Source organism: Larus michahellis, chromosome 7 (assembly GCF_964199755.1).
Source record: "Larus michahellis chromosome 7, bLarMic1.1, whole genome shotgun sequence".
Taxonomy (NCBI): Eukaryota; Metazoa; Chordata; class Aves; order Charadriiformes; family Laridae; genus Larus; species Larus michahellis.
In genome coordinates, this window is record NC_133902.1 from 38919074 (window position 1) to 38938137 (window position 19064).

At 41.1% G+C, this 19064-nt stretch overlaps 1 protein-coding gene across 2 annotated transcripts in view; it reads right to left on the reverse strand.

The window, feature by feature from the left end:
* Positions 1-19064, reverse strand: part of CERS6 (ceramide synthase 6) — a 131263-nt gene that overhangs the window by 36989 nt on the left and 75210 nt on the right. For both annotated transcript variants that reach the window (XM_074594143.1, XM_074594142.1), the window contains one exon: positions 1939-1989. In XM_074594143.1, coding sequence (XP_074450244.1) covers positions 1939-1989 — 51 coding nt within the window. The remainder of the gene's footprint in view (positions 1-1938; positions 1990-19064) is intronic.

Here is a 19064-nt window from a genome sequence, read left to right on the forward strand (position 1 = left end):
TCTTCATGCTTTCAGTCTGGCAATGAGGTTTGGTGGTTTTTTTTCCTCCCCGGCCTTAAGAAAAAAAAAAAGGGGCAAAAAATAAATAAAGCAGTAAGTCCTAGTCAGGTTAGACTCCTTAAATTGCAAACTCTTTGCTGGAGCTTTTGGAATTCAGTGTCACTTATATTTGGATAGCAGCTAGCACAATGCCTCAGTGACACCTATTGAGACTCCTGGATGCTGAATTAAAAAAAAAAGAAAAAAAAAAAAAAAAAGAAGCAGCATTTTAAAGAAGCTTAGGTTTACAACCAGAATTCAAACTAATTAAAAAAGCTACCAAAAATTATCCTCAAGACTTATTAAAAAATTTTAATTTATGTAACAGTCTATTAAAATAGACTGTCTTACTAGGTCACATTTGAAACATGTGTAACCTCTGTAACATTTGTAACAAAAGGAAAAATTATACTTCACAAGTTTAATCTCTTGTTGCCTCCTGTTATACAAAAGGTATTAAGGAAACCTTAACGGCTCTTAGCTTTCCCGAAAGGGCTTCCAAAATCCATTCCCTAGCCCATATACATGATGATACTTTTCCTTCGAAAGGGCCACCTGATTGTTATTAGTAATAATAATAAAAGGGAGCATTTAATTAATTCATTGATCCTCACAACATCCCTGTTGAAAGTTACTTCTATCAGACAAGGAGGCAAAATGAGGCAGAGGTACGGCCAAGGCGGAGTTCAGGAGTTATCTTTTCTGAAAAATACATTGCATTCTTTAGAGCAGGTTGATTGCTCTGTTTAAATACATCCTGTACTTTAACAACTACGTCCAGTGGCATAAACTAATGGAAAGCATAGGAGAGGTTTCACAAAGCTCTTCAGGTATGCAAACTTTGGAAGTCACTGTTCAACCAGATAATGATAGATAAAATTTCTACCCATCTCCTTTCACTTGTCCTGCTCCTTCCTCTGGCAGAGAATGGTCTCCGGAGTTGTAGGGCTACAGTTAATTCTGGTGTTACCGCACCACCTGCGTGCCATTGAAGCAACTGTGCTGCTGTGAAAGATGGCCAGAACTTGGACCTAGGAATTAAATATTCTTGGAACCAGTTAAAACCTTAGCAGTGCTGTAAGGAATAGATATACTGTTACTGTTCTCTTGAAGACTGTTTTAAGGAAACCAAATCTCAAACTTGAGCAAAATTTTTCTGGAGGACTGAAAGAGGGAATGAATGCAGCAGGACACAACCTGAAAGGGCATTTTTAATTTAATGGTGGCATTCTTTTTCTTAGCAAAGGAGAGAAATGACCTAAGTCTTTTCTTTGAAGTTAAGCAATATAATTTGACCTTGAAGAGAAAGAAAGGCTGATGCTTTTTGAATCCGTGAAAATACAGACATTGCTGAAAATAAAGACTTGAAACCATTCTCAGTTCTCTCATTCATTTTACCTTCTTTCATTGTAAGCTTCCTTGAGGCCAGGACTGGATAGTCCCTGTTTAAGTACCTAAAGGAGAAACCTACCTTCTCTCTTTAGTCCCCTCTTTGAACACACCAACTGCCATGGATTAAGTCTCACCCTGTATGCAGTGTAACAACCATGAGGACTGTACTGGCTTTTCACAACCCACTGGATCTGAGGCTTTGCTGAAACTTTCAGTAACCTCAGAACTTTGTGAAAAATGAGCGTTCTACTGCCATTGCAAATGTCTGCTTCCACAGTTAGGTTTCCCAGATCTGTTTTCAGATCCTGTGCCTCACCTCAAAACAGGTCTGACAGCTATATTCGTCTTTCCCATCTTGAATTCAAGCAAGATGGGGAGCATCTAGCAATGTTCTGAAATGCCGAGTAACCCATCCACATTAACATATTCACACAAAGCTCCACCATAATAAACACAGAGCTCTGCAGAGGTGTCATGTTTGGTTTTAGGCAGCACTGTAACTTTTACCTGATATGGATACCCATTCCAGCACTGTCTGGTATTCCAGAGCCAGGGTGTCTGAGAGAGAAAGAAAAGAAAAAAAAAAAAAAAAAAAGGTCTGTACACACAATTTTGGGCAATGTAGGTACATATGGTTAATACAAGTGAGGGACAAAACTACAGGAACAGGTTAAAATTTGCAATTTTTGCTAGAGGCTATAAAAACTGAATACAACAAGAAGATTCCTCAAAGTTTCACAGCATGAATTACAGCAACCTGCCTGTTCACATATTTTTTCAGTTGGTGCGCCATGACCTTATATGAATAGCTTTTGCAGGAGTGCAGGCTGAACAAAATCAGCTTGTGCTCAGGTGTTCAGATCTCACATTACCTTCTCAATAGCATGGGAAATCTTGGCCCTACGGTGCTCAAATATTTTAAAGAATGTCCCTTGCGTGTTCTCTTATATATAAGCATCCTTTCATACAGGAGCCATCCTTCATCCCAGCCACATACGCTCAAGACAGAAATTCATACCTTTTGCTTTCGTGGCTGAAGACATGACCATCCAGAGATGATAGGAAAATTCTCTAAAATCTTAGGGCAACATGAAAGATGCCAGAGCAAATTTATGGTAGCATGCATCTACAGCCTCTTGCGCTGCAAAAAGCTGGGCAAACTAAAAGACTTGGGGACATGCAGCTCTGTTATGCTTTCTGTTTCTTTGCTGCCTGCACAAGATTTATGTGATTATTTCTCTTTCAATGTCACAAGAATGCCTTTTAAATCTTTTCTTATAAGCAGGTTGTTTCTTTCGGAGGTTTTAGTTTTTACCTCCTTTTCTGTGCAACTAAACGGAGTCAAGATAGAAAACACCATATGGGCAAGCTCTTCTACTCAACATACTCAACCATTAAGTATTTCCACATTGGGTAATAAGAACATGGTCAAATCAAGCTACCAAGCAGCCACACTTCCCTTTTTTGTGCACTTTTCCCCTTTTTGAACAACTCCTTTCAGATACACATGTCTTGCAAAGCACAGCTGCATCTCTGGTTCTGGCAGCATCTGGACTTTGAGAAGCACATGTCTACAGTACAAGTACCCACCCACTGGGTATCTCACTAGGAACATGAAAGAAAACTGTGGATTCAAGATCTTTGCGCAGCTCCTTTACATAACCTTAACTGCTCTACATCCAAGTATAAAGGGGAAGAATATTATTAGTAGGTCTCCTGGATTAAGACACCCCTACTCGTACAGCATTAAGTGCTTCCACTAGACTACATTTTTTCAAATAAATCCTCATTGGTGGAGACGGCATTTTCTTGTTTTCACCATCAGGTGGAGCAGTTCAGCTCAGGCAAAACAGTAACAAACTCATCCAAAATACAGTGGGTAAGCGCTAAACCAAATAAAAGGAACACTACGCAGAACGTTAAAGTCCCAGGTTGAGAATCAGGCTAGTAGAGTCTCTACAGGTAGGAAGGATTTGTACCATATCAAAAGACAGTATAAATGCTGGTCAGAATTATAGCCCAATTCTCAACTGATACTTCAGTTCTAATTGTGATTTGTCTTATAGAAGGTCCTTATAGCCTTTGTTGGTTAACAGTGATGTAATATGATTACTAAAGGCCCCTCCTAGTTTTTTGAATGTGTCTTTCACACGGAAAAGAAGATAAACTAAAACTTCCACAGCCATACCCGCAGCACTCCTGAAATGGAAAGGAATAGTTCTTGCAATAACCTGAGCAGTGTATCAACATTTAAGGTAACAGACCTCCTAGAGTTTCTGATATACCTCTCACAAGGATGCCGTAAGAATGATGAAACTCCATCCAAACGTCACCTCCTCTCTATTAGGAATAATTATTTCATGCAAGCGATTTATTTGTTTGAACATCTCCACGGTAGTTACTGTGCTAAGTTGAGTTCTCATTTCATGCAACAAAAAAAACGTCTTTGGAAGCAGCCACAGCCCCTCTGCAAGTGTTACTAATACACAGAATCTAAAATATTTCTGTCTGACAGCTTCCTAAATTAGACCCATCGAAATATTGTAGGATAATTCATAGTTTTAGCCAGGTTTGAAAGGCTGTAACTGTCTTTCATATCAGATTCAACAAGAGGTAAGAGATGCTTCCTACCTAATTATTTTGCTACCTAAATTACAGGTGCTAGCAAAAAATGCACATTTTTCTCTTTCAAATATTATGACATCTTAGGCTTCTTCAGAGGTATGACTGCTGTAGGAGCTGCAGATACGAAGGTTTATGTGCAATTAATATGCTGAATGCTAAATAAAATAGGCCTCACTGGAGGAACCCATAACCACAAAGCCTGAAAGGACACCACAAACTGACAAACAATGTAATATATGCATTAAGTCTCAAAGACCAATACATGGCAGAACATCTGCCTCTTCTGAGCCACGTAAGTCTCAGAAAGCCACGCTGCCATTTCAAACAAAACACTTCAAGTAGCTGTTTGGAAACCTAATGGATCCTATGTACGCAACAGTGGCTAAGACAGCAGGGCACCTACAGCACCTTCTTACCCCTCTTTCCTCTCTCTGCCCTTGACTTGCCTTGGCATCTCTGAGTTGACTCTAACAGTTGCAGCAGCAGAGGACTTTGGTTATGCTTGCCCTGGAGGATTTTAGGAAAGAGGTATTAAGTATTAAGGAACAAATCTCTGCTATTTTTGTTTCCTTACAGGAATATCTGTCAAAAGCTCCGCCAAACCTCTCTCCAACTCTGTGATTAAAGGGAGTAATTTTAAAGAACTCCTTCAGAAATAAAACTTCTCTTGAGACAAGGGAATGGCTGTGAATTTGAGAAAAAAAAAGAACAAATGATCTGAGATGTCTGCACGCTTAGCCAGAAGCCTTGTGTTGTTTTGTGTCTGTTATCCCATTCACTTATCCTTACAGAAAGCTTCTAATTGGGCCCTGGCTTTCAGAAGCCTCAAAGTAATGAAAATCTGCACGTCTTGCTCAAAGTGCTGCTGGCACCTAGTATGTGAAAGGTCAGTTTAATAGTAAATAGAGGGGAAAAAAAGGTAGTACAATAGAAAACCTTCCATTTGTGATCTGTTCCCTAGACAGCTGACTTGTCTGAAAGGTATTTTTGTATGCATTTTATCAGGGAGGCAATAGATGCATCTGATAAATTATTATTTTAAAACAACAAGGTAAATTTTGGTTCATTATACAGTAATAAAAATAACCAAGAACATTCCCCTCTCATTCATATGTACCCAGCAGAACACACCGAGTACGGGAAACACACAAAGGCCCCAGCCTAGGTTCTCAAAGAGATGGATGAGAGCTGTACACCTCACAAGCAAGTACTTTCCCATACTGTCAGCAAGTCAGCCACCAGATGTGTGTGCATCAGGCATATCACGGGTGTAAATGAATTCCACACACATTTTATAGAACCAGCTTGTGTTTGGAAATATAAATATATGTACACCTAGGTCACATAAATTTGCAAAACAACTGCTTTTGGGCAGCTAAAGTTGCTTCCACAGTTTGACTTACTGCAAGCTGCTGTATCAACAACTGAGTCATTTTTCCTTGTACCCAGCACAACTAGAAACCCAAATATGCAAGTTGTACCCACAAGCACTGATGTTGCTTTGCCCTTGGAAGTGTGAGCCTATAGTTAAATAAGAGATCTGCAAAAAATTAATACAGCATTGCTGGCACTCATTTCTTCTTTTTGTAGTCCGTAAACTTGAAACAAGTAACATACTGAAGAAACACTTCCGGAAGGACATCACGAAGCCTCATGACAGCAAAACCCAGCTCTCCACAGAGCAGCTCCTTCCCTAGCAGTTTGGAGTATTAGATAGAGCTGTTACACATCTGATTTACTCTTGACCGCATAGGCATGTTGTAAATCCCAGAAGGGTTCTTCCTAAATTCCCAGATAAGTAAGAAAAATCTTCTTACTTTTCCAACAGACAAAGAAATACAATTTACCTGCTGTTTTCATCAGAATACAGCATGTAAAAATCCAGGAACATAATGACAGAATCCCCACATCTCACAAAAGCCTATTTATGCTCAAAACCACACTAAAACAAAAATGAGTCATCCTCAGTCCAAAAAAAGATTTTAAGTTGCTTTTGAAATTTGAAAACTTTTGACCCTGTAAAACAAAACCAGCACAATACAGAAATCCTGAGCATTCACTGTGTATATGCTCACTACTCTGCAACCTCAAAAGGCCAAGATTTTATCTGGCTTGGTTAATGTGTTTGGATACAGCTTTACATAATTTATCTCTGACAGCTACAAGCAATATTAAGTGGAACAGAAATTAGCACTATTAATTAAAGTCAAGATAATACATATTTTTGGCAAAGTTCTACCCACCTCATTTATTTTGGGCTGATACAGGCAAAGACGTCTCAGGGCATTCATATCTCTACTTTCATCAAGCTAGAGCAGGTCCTTTCTCTTCATTGAAACAAGTGGTGCAACTGAGGCCAGAAGATTGCCTCTTGATTAGCATTTATAAGCCCCACAAAATACCACGTGCAATTTTCTTTTATGCCTAGACCTAACGTTTGCTGCCTGATGCACACCTATGACGTATGACACAGACATACTCTTCTCCTCAACAGCAGCTGCCTTCTCCCGCCACAGGCAGAACACCATCTCCTGCTCGTATGGACTAACACCTCACCATATTCTGAGGTTTACAGCTTATCTACCTAAAAGTGCAATTGTAACAGAGCGGAGAAGGAAACTACAATCTTTCTGCTCACTGCAAGATATAGAAATATTTAACACTTTCCACCTCTTTTTTATTATCCAGGAACTGAAAATTACAGGCTTTAGTGAACAGCACCTTTTATAACATCATCAGATGGATAATTATTCATAACTAACAGTTGTTTCAGGGTATTGGGTTGTGGGGGTTTATTTTGCATTTGAACTTCTATGTGCTTAAATTAAATAATATCTCAGTGTTTGCTTTTTTCCCCAATTATGGTTAGGGATTACAGAAATTTTTTCTTTTTCAGTATGCTAACTGGCCTTCCTCTTGCACATCACTGGGTTGAATAAGTACTTGCTTAGAGGGGAATTACTTTAATTCCTTGCTTTCTTTTTCTTTCTGCAACACCTGCATTCTCTTGGCATGGTATGCTGAATGGCTGCTGACATGAGAGAGAAAGTCAGATTACCAGGCAGCACTAAAATCATCATTCTGTAGTTTCCCATGCCAGGGGGTCTATATTCTAGTGTAAAAATGACTCCACCTATTTATGGTAAAACAAGAGATTTTTCAATACATTAATCTCTTAAAATGCAAATTCCACAGTGACCCTGGCTTTCCTTCCCCATCTTCTTACTTGGCTCAATGGTGATCACTGTTAGTGTAGACAACAGCAGCCTTTCTCTCTTAAGGAGAGTATATATAGAATCATAGAATGTGTTGGGTTGGAAGGGACCTTTAAAGGTCATCTAGTCCAAACCCCCTGCAGTAAGCAGGGACATCTTCAACTACATCAGATTGCTCAGAGCCTCATCCAGCCTGGCCTTGAATGTCTCCAGGGATGGGGCCTCCACCAGTTCTCTGGGCAACCTGTGCCAGTGTCTCACCACCCTCATTGTAAAGAACTTCTTCCTAATGTCTAATCTAAACCTACCCTGCTCCAGTTTTAACACCGTTGCCCCTCGTCCTATCGCTACATGCCCTTGCAAACAGCCCCTCCCCAGCTTTCCTGTAGGCCCCCTTCAGGGACTGGTAGGCCACCATAAGGTCTCCCCGGAGCCTTCTCTTCTGCAGGCTGGAGATGAACATATCCATGAAAACATTTGCTTCTGCATATAAGGTACAAACTAGTGCACTTTTTTTCCTCTTAACTACAGAAAACCTCCTTAGTATTAATTGTTGTAAAACAAGTCACAGTTTTACAAGTCACAGAAAGCGACGTTTCTTTTTTTCGCAAGTATCCATGTTTTGCAGCATTTTTCTCTCCAGCAGAAAGAAAACAAAACTTTTCCTCATTTTCCTTGATTTTTAGAAGAAGATTTATAAAGGAACAACCAGAACATTCTGAGTCAGATTTTCAAAGTTTCTATCATCTTCCACTAAGTTTGCCTGGCCTCCAAGGACTTCACACTTATGATGTCTTGGAAACTTTCTCTGATTACCCAAGAAATGTGTTTTTTCCTTGTTATCCTCCGAAAAATTACCCTGGATAAGACAGGTTCTGAACCGTGTTAACATCATCCCTTGCTGTTCTTGTATTTGTTTTGATACTACTTAAGCACTTCTCATACTAAAGACTCACTGATTTAAAAAATACTGCAGACAGTTTCCAGTCTCCACTGGCCACTTGTGACATGCATTGAGGGCACAACCATAGCAGGAAACCATGCCAACAGCACTGGCTGGTATTGTTTACGGCAGGATGAACGGTGGAATAAACTGACTCTCTGCAAGCACCAGTGTTTCGTCACCTACACACCAAAATTAAGTATAGTTCCCTCTACCCACAAAATCGCTAAGTTCTGGCAAAACACCATGCTGGGAACAAAGAGAATTCAGCAAACCTATTTTGCATCAACTTCTCCGTGTTCATCCTTCCAGTGACTGGTGATTTGGTTTGGGATACAGTTCCTTCTCATACCAGGAATAGCATTTTCATAAATTCTTCACAGGCCCAAGGAGTCATTTACATTTCTTGGCACAGCGGACAATAGAAGTGAAGACAATGTAACACATTGCCAATGAACCTCCTGAGGTTCTCTTCTCATATATTGTGTCTAAGCAAGTTGTTAGAAGTTTCTGCAGAACTGTTTTTTTCTCTAGAGCTTAGTGCTTTGTGCCTGCAGAAATGAGGTGTTAGAGGGAAAACCTCTTTTGCAACAAACAGTGCTCAGCCTTTCCTCTCAGCAATCTGCACTGCTGATTTCCAAGCATAATTAAAAATTATACTTCTACTCGTCGGAAATTATAAAATATACGGAAGGATGCATAAAAGGCCAAGATTAACAACAATCACTGGAAGATGTACTTGACATTTCAAATGCAAACATATGTGTGTGTAGAAAAATATTTTTAGAAAGAAAAATTAATTCAAGTTTGGATTTATTTACATAAAATGATCTCCGGAAAGGCAGAGTTAGCTCCATGCACCACATACATCCACTTTTCCCTTAAAAAATATGATGTACAGAGATCTGGTGTTTATGCCTTGTACTGGTAAACGCATAATTTCAGCTTCCAAATGATGTGGAAAATGATGGCAGCAAAAGGAACAGATAATCCTAGAGAAATTGGAAGGGTCCTAATATTGAGGCATTGCACGCATTGAATAGAAGTTAAGAACACTCCAACTGGAGAAGCTGGCAGCTGTAGCATCTCCTCCCCCTGCTCTGACCAGCCAGCCACCAGTCCCTTTACCAGGCCCAGCCATCAAAATATTTGCTCTTATCTGTGTACCTTCTTCCTCTGACACTTTCCCTGCTAGTTGCTTTGTAGGAATCAAAACTTTTGCCTTCACGTGTAATGGCAACGTTTTCAAGGCCTGTTTTGTCATGAACAAGCTGGGCAGCCAGTGGTGCTGTGACAGTTTAGAGCAGCTGATGGTCTATATAAATATCGTAGAAGCCAGGCTAAAGTTCCTATTCATTTGTGGGTAACAGGTTTCCCAGTGACATTACTCGACATATTTCATAGTCGCTCTACCTGCACAGTAACAAGAGTGCATAAAAAGTAGTGGGTGCATTTAGTCAGAGTCCAGATGCCCGATAACGCTTTTGTGAAGCAAAGCGTCTGTAAACCCCTTAACTTTACAGCTGCCTTGTATTTTTTGATCACAGAACCAGACCACATCAATTAGCCTAGAATTTGTATCTAAAAGAATATTTATAAATTTATTTTATTAAAACAGACAACACGTAACCATAGGTCTGGAACGCAGACCGATGCATGCAGCATGGGCAACAAACAGGAGGAGTCGCAAGCCACTGGGCTGCTAGAAAGCTACGACCTAGTTACCATTACTGAAATCTGATAGGACAGATCCCATGACTGGAGCGCAGGTATCGATGGCTACAGGCTGTTCAGAAGGGACAGGTGAGGAATGAGGAGTGGAGGCCCCTGTACATCAAGAAATGAATAGAGAGTGAAGAGCTGTCTCTGAAGAATAGTCACGAGCAAGTTTAAGGCTTATAGGTAAGAATAAGAGACCAAGGCAACAAAGGGAACCTTGTGACTGGTGTCTACTACAGGCCACCTGATCCGGGGGAGCCTAGAGACAAAGCCTTCTTACTCCAGCTACAGGAGGCATCGCGCTTGCAGGCTCTCATCCTGCTGTAGGACTTCAACCACCCTGACATCTGCTGGAAGAGTAGCACGGCAAGCTGTAGACAATCCAAGAGACTCCTGAAGCGCATCAAAGATAACTTCTTAAGCAAGGTAACAAGACAGCCCTGTCAGAGGGGATGCAATACTGAACCTGTTGATGACCAACACAAGTGAGCTAATTGGTGACGTCAAGATTGGAAGCAGCTCAGGCTGCAGTGATCAGGCACTGGTGTGATACGGATCAGGCAAAGAGTAAAGTCAGGACAATGAATTTTAGGAAAGCAAACTTCCAGCCCTTCAGGGAATTAGTCAATGGGACCCCCTGGGAAACTTCCCTCAGGGGCAAGGGAGCAGAACAGAGCTGGCAGGTTTTTAAGGATGCTTCCCACAGAGCACATGAGCTCTTGATCCCCAGGTGTAAGAAATCAGGAAAGGTGGCCAGGAGACCAGCATGGCTGAGTTGAGAGCTGCTGGTCAACCTAAAGGGCAAGAAAGAGATGCACAGGCAGTGGAAGCAGGGACAGGTATCCTGGGCAGAGTGTAGGAATGCTGCCTGGTTGTGTAGAGATGGGGTTGGGAAGTCCAAAGTGCAGCTGGAGCTGAACTTGGCACGGGATGCAAAGAATAACAAGAAGGGCTTCTACAGGTATGTAAACCAGAAAAGGAAGGTTAAAGAAAGTGTAACTGCTGATGAGCAAGACTGGCAAACTGTTAACAACAGACAAAGAGAAGGCTGAGGCACTCAACAACTTTTCTGCCTCAGGCTTCACTGGCAATCTCTCTCCCCACACCTCTCGAGTGGATGGATCACAAGGCAGGGACTGGGGGAGAAAAGTCCCTCCCACTGCAAGAGAAGATCAGGTTCGTCACCACCTGAGGAAGATGAACATACAGAAGTCTATGGGACCTGATGACACGCAGAGTTCTGAGCGAATTGACTGATGTAGTTGCCAAGACACTCTCCATGATATGTGAAAAGTCATGGCAGTCAGGTGAAGTCCCTGCTGACTGGAGAAAGAGAAATATTGCACCCATTTTTAAAAAGAGTAGAAAGGAGGACCCCGGGAACTACTGACCTGTCAGCCTCACCTCTGTGCCTGGGAACGTCATGGAACAGATCCTCCTGGAAGCTCTACTAAGGCACATGGAAGACAGGGAGGTGATTTGAGACAGCCAGCAGGGCTTCACCACGGCAAGTGCTGCCTGACCAACCTAGTGGCCTTCTACGATGGACTGATTACATCAGTGGACAAGGGAAGAGCTACAGATGTTGTCTATCTGGACTTCTGTAAGGCTTTTGACACAGTCCCCCATGACATCCTTCTCTCTGAACTGGAGAGAGATGGATTGGATGGGTGATCTCTTTGGTGGGTGACGAATTGGTTGGATGCTCACATCCAGAGGGTAGTGGTCAACAGCTCAATGTCCAGATGGAGATCGGTGACAAGTGATGTCTCTCAGGGATCCGTACTGGGACCAGTACTGTTTAATATCTTCATCAATGACATAGACAGTGGGATTGAGTGCACCCTCAGCAAGTCTGGGGACAACACTGAGCTGAGTGGTGCAGCTGACATGCCTGAGGGATGGGATGCCATCCAGAGGGACCTGGACAAGTTCAAGAAGTGGGCTGGTGTGAACCTCATGAGGTTCAACGAAGCCAAGTGCAGGGTCCTGCACCTGGGTCAGGACAACCCCCAGTATCAACACAGGCTGGGGAATGACGGAACTGAGAGCAGCCCTGGCGAGAAGGACTTGGGGGTACTGGTGGATGAAAAGCTGGACATGAGCAGACACCGTGCACTCGCAGCACAGAAGGTCAACCATATCCTGGGCTGTATCAAAAGCAGTGTGGCCAGCAGGTCAAGGGAGGTGATTCTCCCCTTCTATTCAGCTCTGGTGAGACCCCACCTGGAGTACTGCATCCAGTTCTCTAGAGCCTTCACCACAGGAAAGACATGGACCTGTTGGAGCTGGTCTAGAGGAGGGCCACAAAAATGATCAGTGTGATGGAGCCCTTCTCCTATGAGAGCAGGCTGAGAGAACTGGGCTTGTTCAGCCTGGAGAAGACAAGGCTTTGGGGAGACCTTAGTGAGGCCTTTCATTACACAAAGAGGGTTTAAAGAAAGATGGGGATATACTTTTTAGAAGGGCCTGTTGCAATAACACAAGCAGTAATGGTTTTAAACTAAAAGAGGGTAGATTCAGACTAGATATAAGGAAGAAATTTTTTACGATGAGGGTTGTGAAACACTGGTGGTTGATGCCCCATCCCTGGAAACATTCAAGGTCATGCTGGATGGAGCTTTGAGCAACCTGATCTAGTTGAAGATGTCCCTGCTCATTGCAGGGGTGGTTGGACTAGATGACTTTTAAAAGTCCCTTCCAACTCAAACTGTTCTATAATCCTATGTATTAGTTTGTAAAAGCAACAGCTGAGGTTTACACTTGGCAAACCATACCTTGGTAGGAGGGTGACCTGTATAAAATTATACCTTTAAGAGAGTAGCAAAAATCCCATGAGCAAATTATGAAAAAAACAAATAAGGCAGTTCATCCCTGGTAGATCTCTGCAGAGCTGTGTGATTTCAGATTACTCCTCATTTTCCTACAAGGTACAGCTTCAACAAAGCTCCAGGGTTTCCAGCACTCTGTGCTCTGATACTACCATTACTAAAAGGCATACAGGAAAGTGGTTAATAATTAAACTCATCATTACTTATCTACTTTCTCTAATTATAGCTCCTATCCGTGGCTGCTCTGCCGAAAGAATGCATCTGCCTAACTTTGGCCAGCCACAGACTTCCGTGCCACATGCTGATGGGAAGTGTTTACCACATCCTTCATTGTACTCCTGATGCTGACTTTTGGAAATTTGGAGCTGCTTTCCTTTGCAGGATTCACCATGTGTTGTAAGGGTTTGCTTCACTGACATAGAACGTGCTCCATCACTGCATGCAGCCCACAAAGGGAGACAGAGTCAATTTTTAATAATAACAAAACAGCAACTCCCTACTAAGTGCGCATCGAGGTACAAATTCAGGCACAAACCCACATGTTTAAGACTGTAGTACTTGTGAACCTACACTGCCTACTGGAAAAAAAATTGTATAGAGAAAAACCAAAAAAAAGCCCCCTCTACCTTCCACTCCTCCAACTGCTGTGTTTTGCTGTACCTTTGTATAGGCAAATTGCAGCAACATCTCAAAATCATCCCTGACAGTTGAAAATTAGAAAGTTATTACAACTGCAGAACTTTTAACAGGAAATATAGCATTTCTCTATAGTTCACGGGGACAAGATTTATCCCCACAGAGGCAAGAGTGTATTTGAATCACGCAGTGCCATTACGGGCAGTTGGTGAGGAAGCCTTTCAGCAGTGAACTCCTCACTCAGTGCTGCCACTAAAACCTTGACAGTGGTTTCAAAACCTCTGGCTGCTTCTAAACACAGAGACACCAAGTCCCACCTGATAACTGAGGGAGCATAGCTCCTTCCAGACAGGTTGTTGGAACAGGTGGGCCAAACCCACCCCATCTCCAGCCACACCAATGTGATGGTCACTAGATAGGGACCCTTTTCTAAGCACTTCAGTGACTGGGGACAGCTAAACTGAGGCATAATCCTACGCAACAACAAGTAAGGACAGACTAAAACAGCCTATTCCCCTCCCACTCCTGCAGCCGTTGCATTTTCTGAGGTTAGTGCATATACACTGTACCAGGGCAATTCACCCGTGGGGCTGCAGGTGTCTTTACTAATGGGCTACTTCTTGGTGCCACAAGTACTAAGTACTGTCTGGAAAAAGCCCAGTGAGAAAATCTCTCTCATATTGTTTCCTTCAAGAATGAGAGTGCATGGCGGGAAATGTTAATTAATTTTAATGAAAACACAGATTGCAAGGAATTATTTCCTGCTCAGTTCTGAGTCAGTGGCCATGATAACAGTTACTTCACTAAAGCAAAGGAAGACAGCCAAAATAATTTCCTAAACCATAAAAATGTCTAAGCCTACATAAAATTTTACATCCATTTCCTCTTTCTTTTTCACCTTCCCCTCCGGCTGAGGAAGTGCACAGAAACAAACCTTTTGCTGTTTCCATTTGTCATTCTCCTGGTGGATCTATCAGACATAATTTGGTGCTTTTCTGCAATTGATCTATTAAAACTACTAGCAATAAGTAACAACAACTATAATAACAACTAGCAATGGCTGACAGATGACAGCAGAGGAATTATGTTTATGTTTTATAACTGCTAAATTTGTATAAAGTTTGAGTATAAAACCATAAACAGTGAATTTTGGGCACAGCAAAAACCTAGAGTAACTGGGCAAGAGGAGAGAGTTTGCTCTCCCTCAGTTTCTTGACTCTACAAATCTTGGGGACAGGTGGGGAAAACAACAAACGAAACCAAAAAAACCCTGGTGAAACTCCTTAAGTCACATGTGAGATAATAGCAGTTAAAAAACTGAAGCAAAACTCTGAATTAGATTTGAACTTAAATCGGTATTTCCTTATGCTGGCTTCTGTCATTGTTCAATAGCCAGTAGCCACGACCATCAATAAGCAGGAGAAATGAGAAAGCTCTGAGAGGTGTAATGAGGTAACACTGGAAGGGAATATAGTATGAGGAAAAATAAAAGAAAAAACTCACCAATTATATACTTATTTAACTGGCAAGGTTCTTTTCCCTTCACGTTAAGGGTAAAGTGAAGCAGCTTTATGACTCAAAGCTTGTATAGTGTAAAAATAGGTATCATTCTAAAGGTTATACTAGCTTAAATGAGGATACAGCTATCCTGCTGCAAGCCACTGCCTCAACAGTGAGTTCACCTGAATAATGGCAATTTACAGCACCAGTCAGATTATTAATAACCTGCTCTTATATCCAAATGTGCACTCTTTGCTCAGGTTTAATTAGCTGTGGAAATTAGGACTGCTTCATTCATCTGAATAGCGAAACATGAAAAGCTCCTGGCAATAGAAGAGAGCTGTGCTAAATACTTTGCTACAGGTATGAATTAGCCACCTTAGTTTCCAGACGAATTAAAACTATTTTTATCATAAAATTGCCCAAATAAAACACTTTGGGAAGTACTACCTCTAGATCTGCCATTTTTATACATAAGCCACTGAAAAATTTGCACCTTTCAGAAAGCTGGGCTGCCAAGAAGATGAATACTGGGCTGAAGTCAAAATTGGCAACCGGCTCACAGGGGGACACAAGGTCTGGCAGCCCCTCTTTCACTGGCCAGACCAGTGTCATGTACAAGTAATAAAAACGCTGCGTGTGACTCAGTAGCAGCTTAACTCTCAAAATTGCTGATTACAGCACATTTATTTATTACTCAGATGTTATTAAATACCCCCAACTGGAATCCAAGCAGATAAAGTGAAATTCAATTCTAGATATATTTTTTAAATTAGTGTGTTGCTTTTCCTTCCCATGCTTATGCCAAATTTGTCCCCATTGTCTGCATTTGAATGCCCTGTTGCCATCAGCGTCCTATTACTGAATTAGGAATATCGTTGATATTCTCCCTTTTGCTTGTTTCTTTCAAAACCTGCTGTGTCCTTTCGGCCACAAATAAATTCTGGCAGCCAGCTTGGCTTTGTCCTCTTTTGCCTGATTCAGTTATTCTCTTAACTTCAATCAGCTTACACAATCAATTATTTCCTATGCTGACTGGCCTTCTCTTACGAATCCTCATTGTCCAAAATGCATTTATTTTCCTTGCTGATGTACACTGAATTGTTGGAGTAATTTAAAATTAAGTTTCTCCACTGACTTTGATCTTTCTAATAGCATGACTCATGATTTATATCTCAGACATCCAAAGCACTCTATTAATCTCTCCTAAATGCCCTCAACAATTTTTATGCCCTTTTGAAGAGATATCTGAAACAAATTCCTTTTCTATTAGATGGGATCTAACTTTGGTCTTACTGGAAACCTTTGTCACTCATGATGCTTATTGAGAAATGTAATACGACATTTCCCCTTTTTCACAACAGCATCCTTCAGGAGACTCTGGCACGAGTGCCCTTTCCTGCTCACACAGTGAATTAGAAATTGTTTTATTTAGCATCTAATGCTCAGTCCTACTTTCACAGAAAGGAGTATGAGTATGATTGGATTTCAACATTCAAAATTATTTTAGCTTAACAATTTTCAACACTTACAGATACTCAGCAATTTTTTTTCGATTCAAAAAAAAAAAAAAAAAGAAAGTAATCAAGAAAAACACAGAGACCAAATCAATTTTACAGCAAGTACAATCTGCCAAAGGCAGGCTTCATTTCCTCTCTGACTGGCATACATGTCACATTATCCCTCTGCTAATAGCACAGGAAAGTATCAAATATCAGCATTGTGTTAAAAGGGCTCCAGAGTGGCCTCTGACATTCTTCATTTAAATGAGAGTATTTATCCAGCATCGAGCAGATAAGCTCACTGAATAAAAGTAATTACAAGGTTTCAGTAATAGATAATATGACAACCTTTCAGATATAACATGGGAAGGAAATACCACAACAGACTAGAAAAAGTGCCTAACTGAATGCCTCCTTCAAACAATTCAAGAATGAAGGATCCAGAGGGCAGCAGCGAGGGTTCTGGAGGCAAACCTGCTTCTAGCTCTTGCCACGTTGTTTTCTAGAGTCAGTTCTGGTTTAAACCAAGGTGGTAGATATTTCACAAACTCATGCTTTGGTATCTCAGTGTTAAAACCAGAAAAATTTAGCCTAGTTTAAGTGGACTCATTCTAAGAATCAGATGGCCAGATGTATTCCAACAACATGTGAATATTTCCAAGATGCTGTGTTTCTTGTATTATTCTGTTCTGCAAAATATCCAGAAGCATTAGCTTCATGAAAAAGTAGATGCAGCAGGTACAGCAGGAGGAGACGGAAATGATAAGTGAAATACTGACCATTCTGATGTAGCTCATTTTTTTCTGCTCCAAATGACCTAAGTAACATGCAACAAGTTCTGCAAATAGCTTTCCAATAGCTGAGAAACTTTTACAACAGAATCAAGTCTGTTCTAGTGATAGAAAGACTGAAAACTGTCTAGGGCATTGGACATTTTCAATACAGCAATTTATTTTTCAGTTTGGCAGTTGCTAGTGTTTTGCAGTACATTTTTTAAAATACAGTTTAGATCCACCAAAATGGATTCCTATCTATGATGAATCTTTATAGCAACATTAATCTAAAACATTAAAAAAGCCACAGCTACCGACTGCTGCCTTGGGAAGTCTGCTTATTACAGGTGACCTTTGGTGTAGGATAGCTTCCAGCGGGGAGAGGCACTGTCAGTACTTTAAGCATGAGTGATGTCCTCTTATGATTTCCACATAATATTGAGAAAAAATATTCTTTATTTCTAATGACAGGAGTTGTCAAGAGTCCCCATGAAGGATGTTCTCCATGCACTGCAGGAGACTTGTGTGAAGAACTTGAATCTGTTAATTTCCACATTCAAACTTTTTTGTTATTTCCTCCAGAACAATATTATTTATATTCTAACTAAAGCCACATTTGTTTTGAAATTATGAAACAGCAATTTCACAATCCTGAGCCAAATGAAAATCCAGAAGTAAAGACAAGTCCAAGTAAACACACTTAACACCTCTATATCTGTTGATTTCAGAAATTGTGCATTGCTCATGAATCAGTAGCAAGGGATTGGTCCTGCTGGAGCAGAGGGAAGACCTTATTCAGGAATCCTGTGACAGTGATCTCAAAGCCCAAGGGCTTTTATTCAACAGGACGTTTCTGAGTTATCATACTTTTAAAAAAACACAGGGCTTTTTGGAAGCACAGTATCAGCACTACATACTGGTTGGCTATACTTATATATGCTATAAGAGTATATACTTATATTTATTTACCTGGAACATAATTTGCAACAATGCACGAGCCCCAGAGCAGAAGTTTACAGCCCAGTGATTGCAGATTTCATTTCAAACAGGGTAATTTTCAAAAATGTTTCCCATTTATTTCTTCATTTCGCAAACCAACACCAACTAAAGGAGTAACATCAGCTTGTCTGAAAGCACAGTCAGGGATCTGCTCTATTAGCAGCTTCATTCCACTGCAGCTTGTGGTACCATGACTTAGTGTACGCAGTAACCACAAACACGGCACAGCTTCCCAAGTAAGTAAAGCAGTTAAAATGTCAACTTTGAAACGTGTTATCAAGCTAGAAAGAATCCTTTTCAACAATATCTATACGGAATCAGTGACATTAGGGAAAGAAAAGCATTCAGGATCATGCTCCACGTGAATATCTGAACAGCTCTTTGCAGATGCAGTCACCTTTGCTACAACACAACTGCTCTCATGAAAGTGGCGGGATCACTGCATCTTAAAAAAAAAAAAATCACAGTTCAATAAAACATCGCAACCAGCACGAGGCTTTTGAAAAGGCTACCATGTCTATCTCCCATAGTGGGACTACAGTGAAGAGACACTGGACAACAGAGAAAGACCAGCTGGGTTCGAAGCAGCTGCACCCTGGCTTGCTTCCCCAGCACCTCCAGAGCCGATTGATCATGATCCTAGTTGTCCTCCGTCTTACTGAACTGTCAGGTGACAGGGCATGGTATCAGTAAGGGAGGCAGAAGCACCCTGTTCTCATGAGCACTTTGGAAATTGCAACATGCAAAGACAAAACTCCTTATTTATTCTCTTCATATTTTACATAACTGACAGGAACAAATAACCTTCAGAAACATTTAAAAACCCCGGTGCATGTCTGCTGAACCACGATGGAGCCCAAGAACTAGATCAAGGTCATTGCTACCTGTTT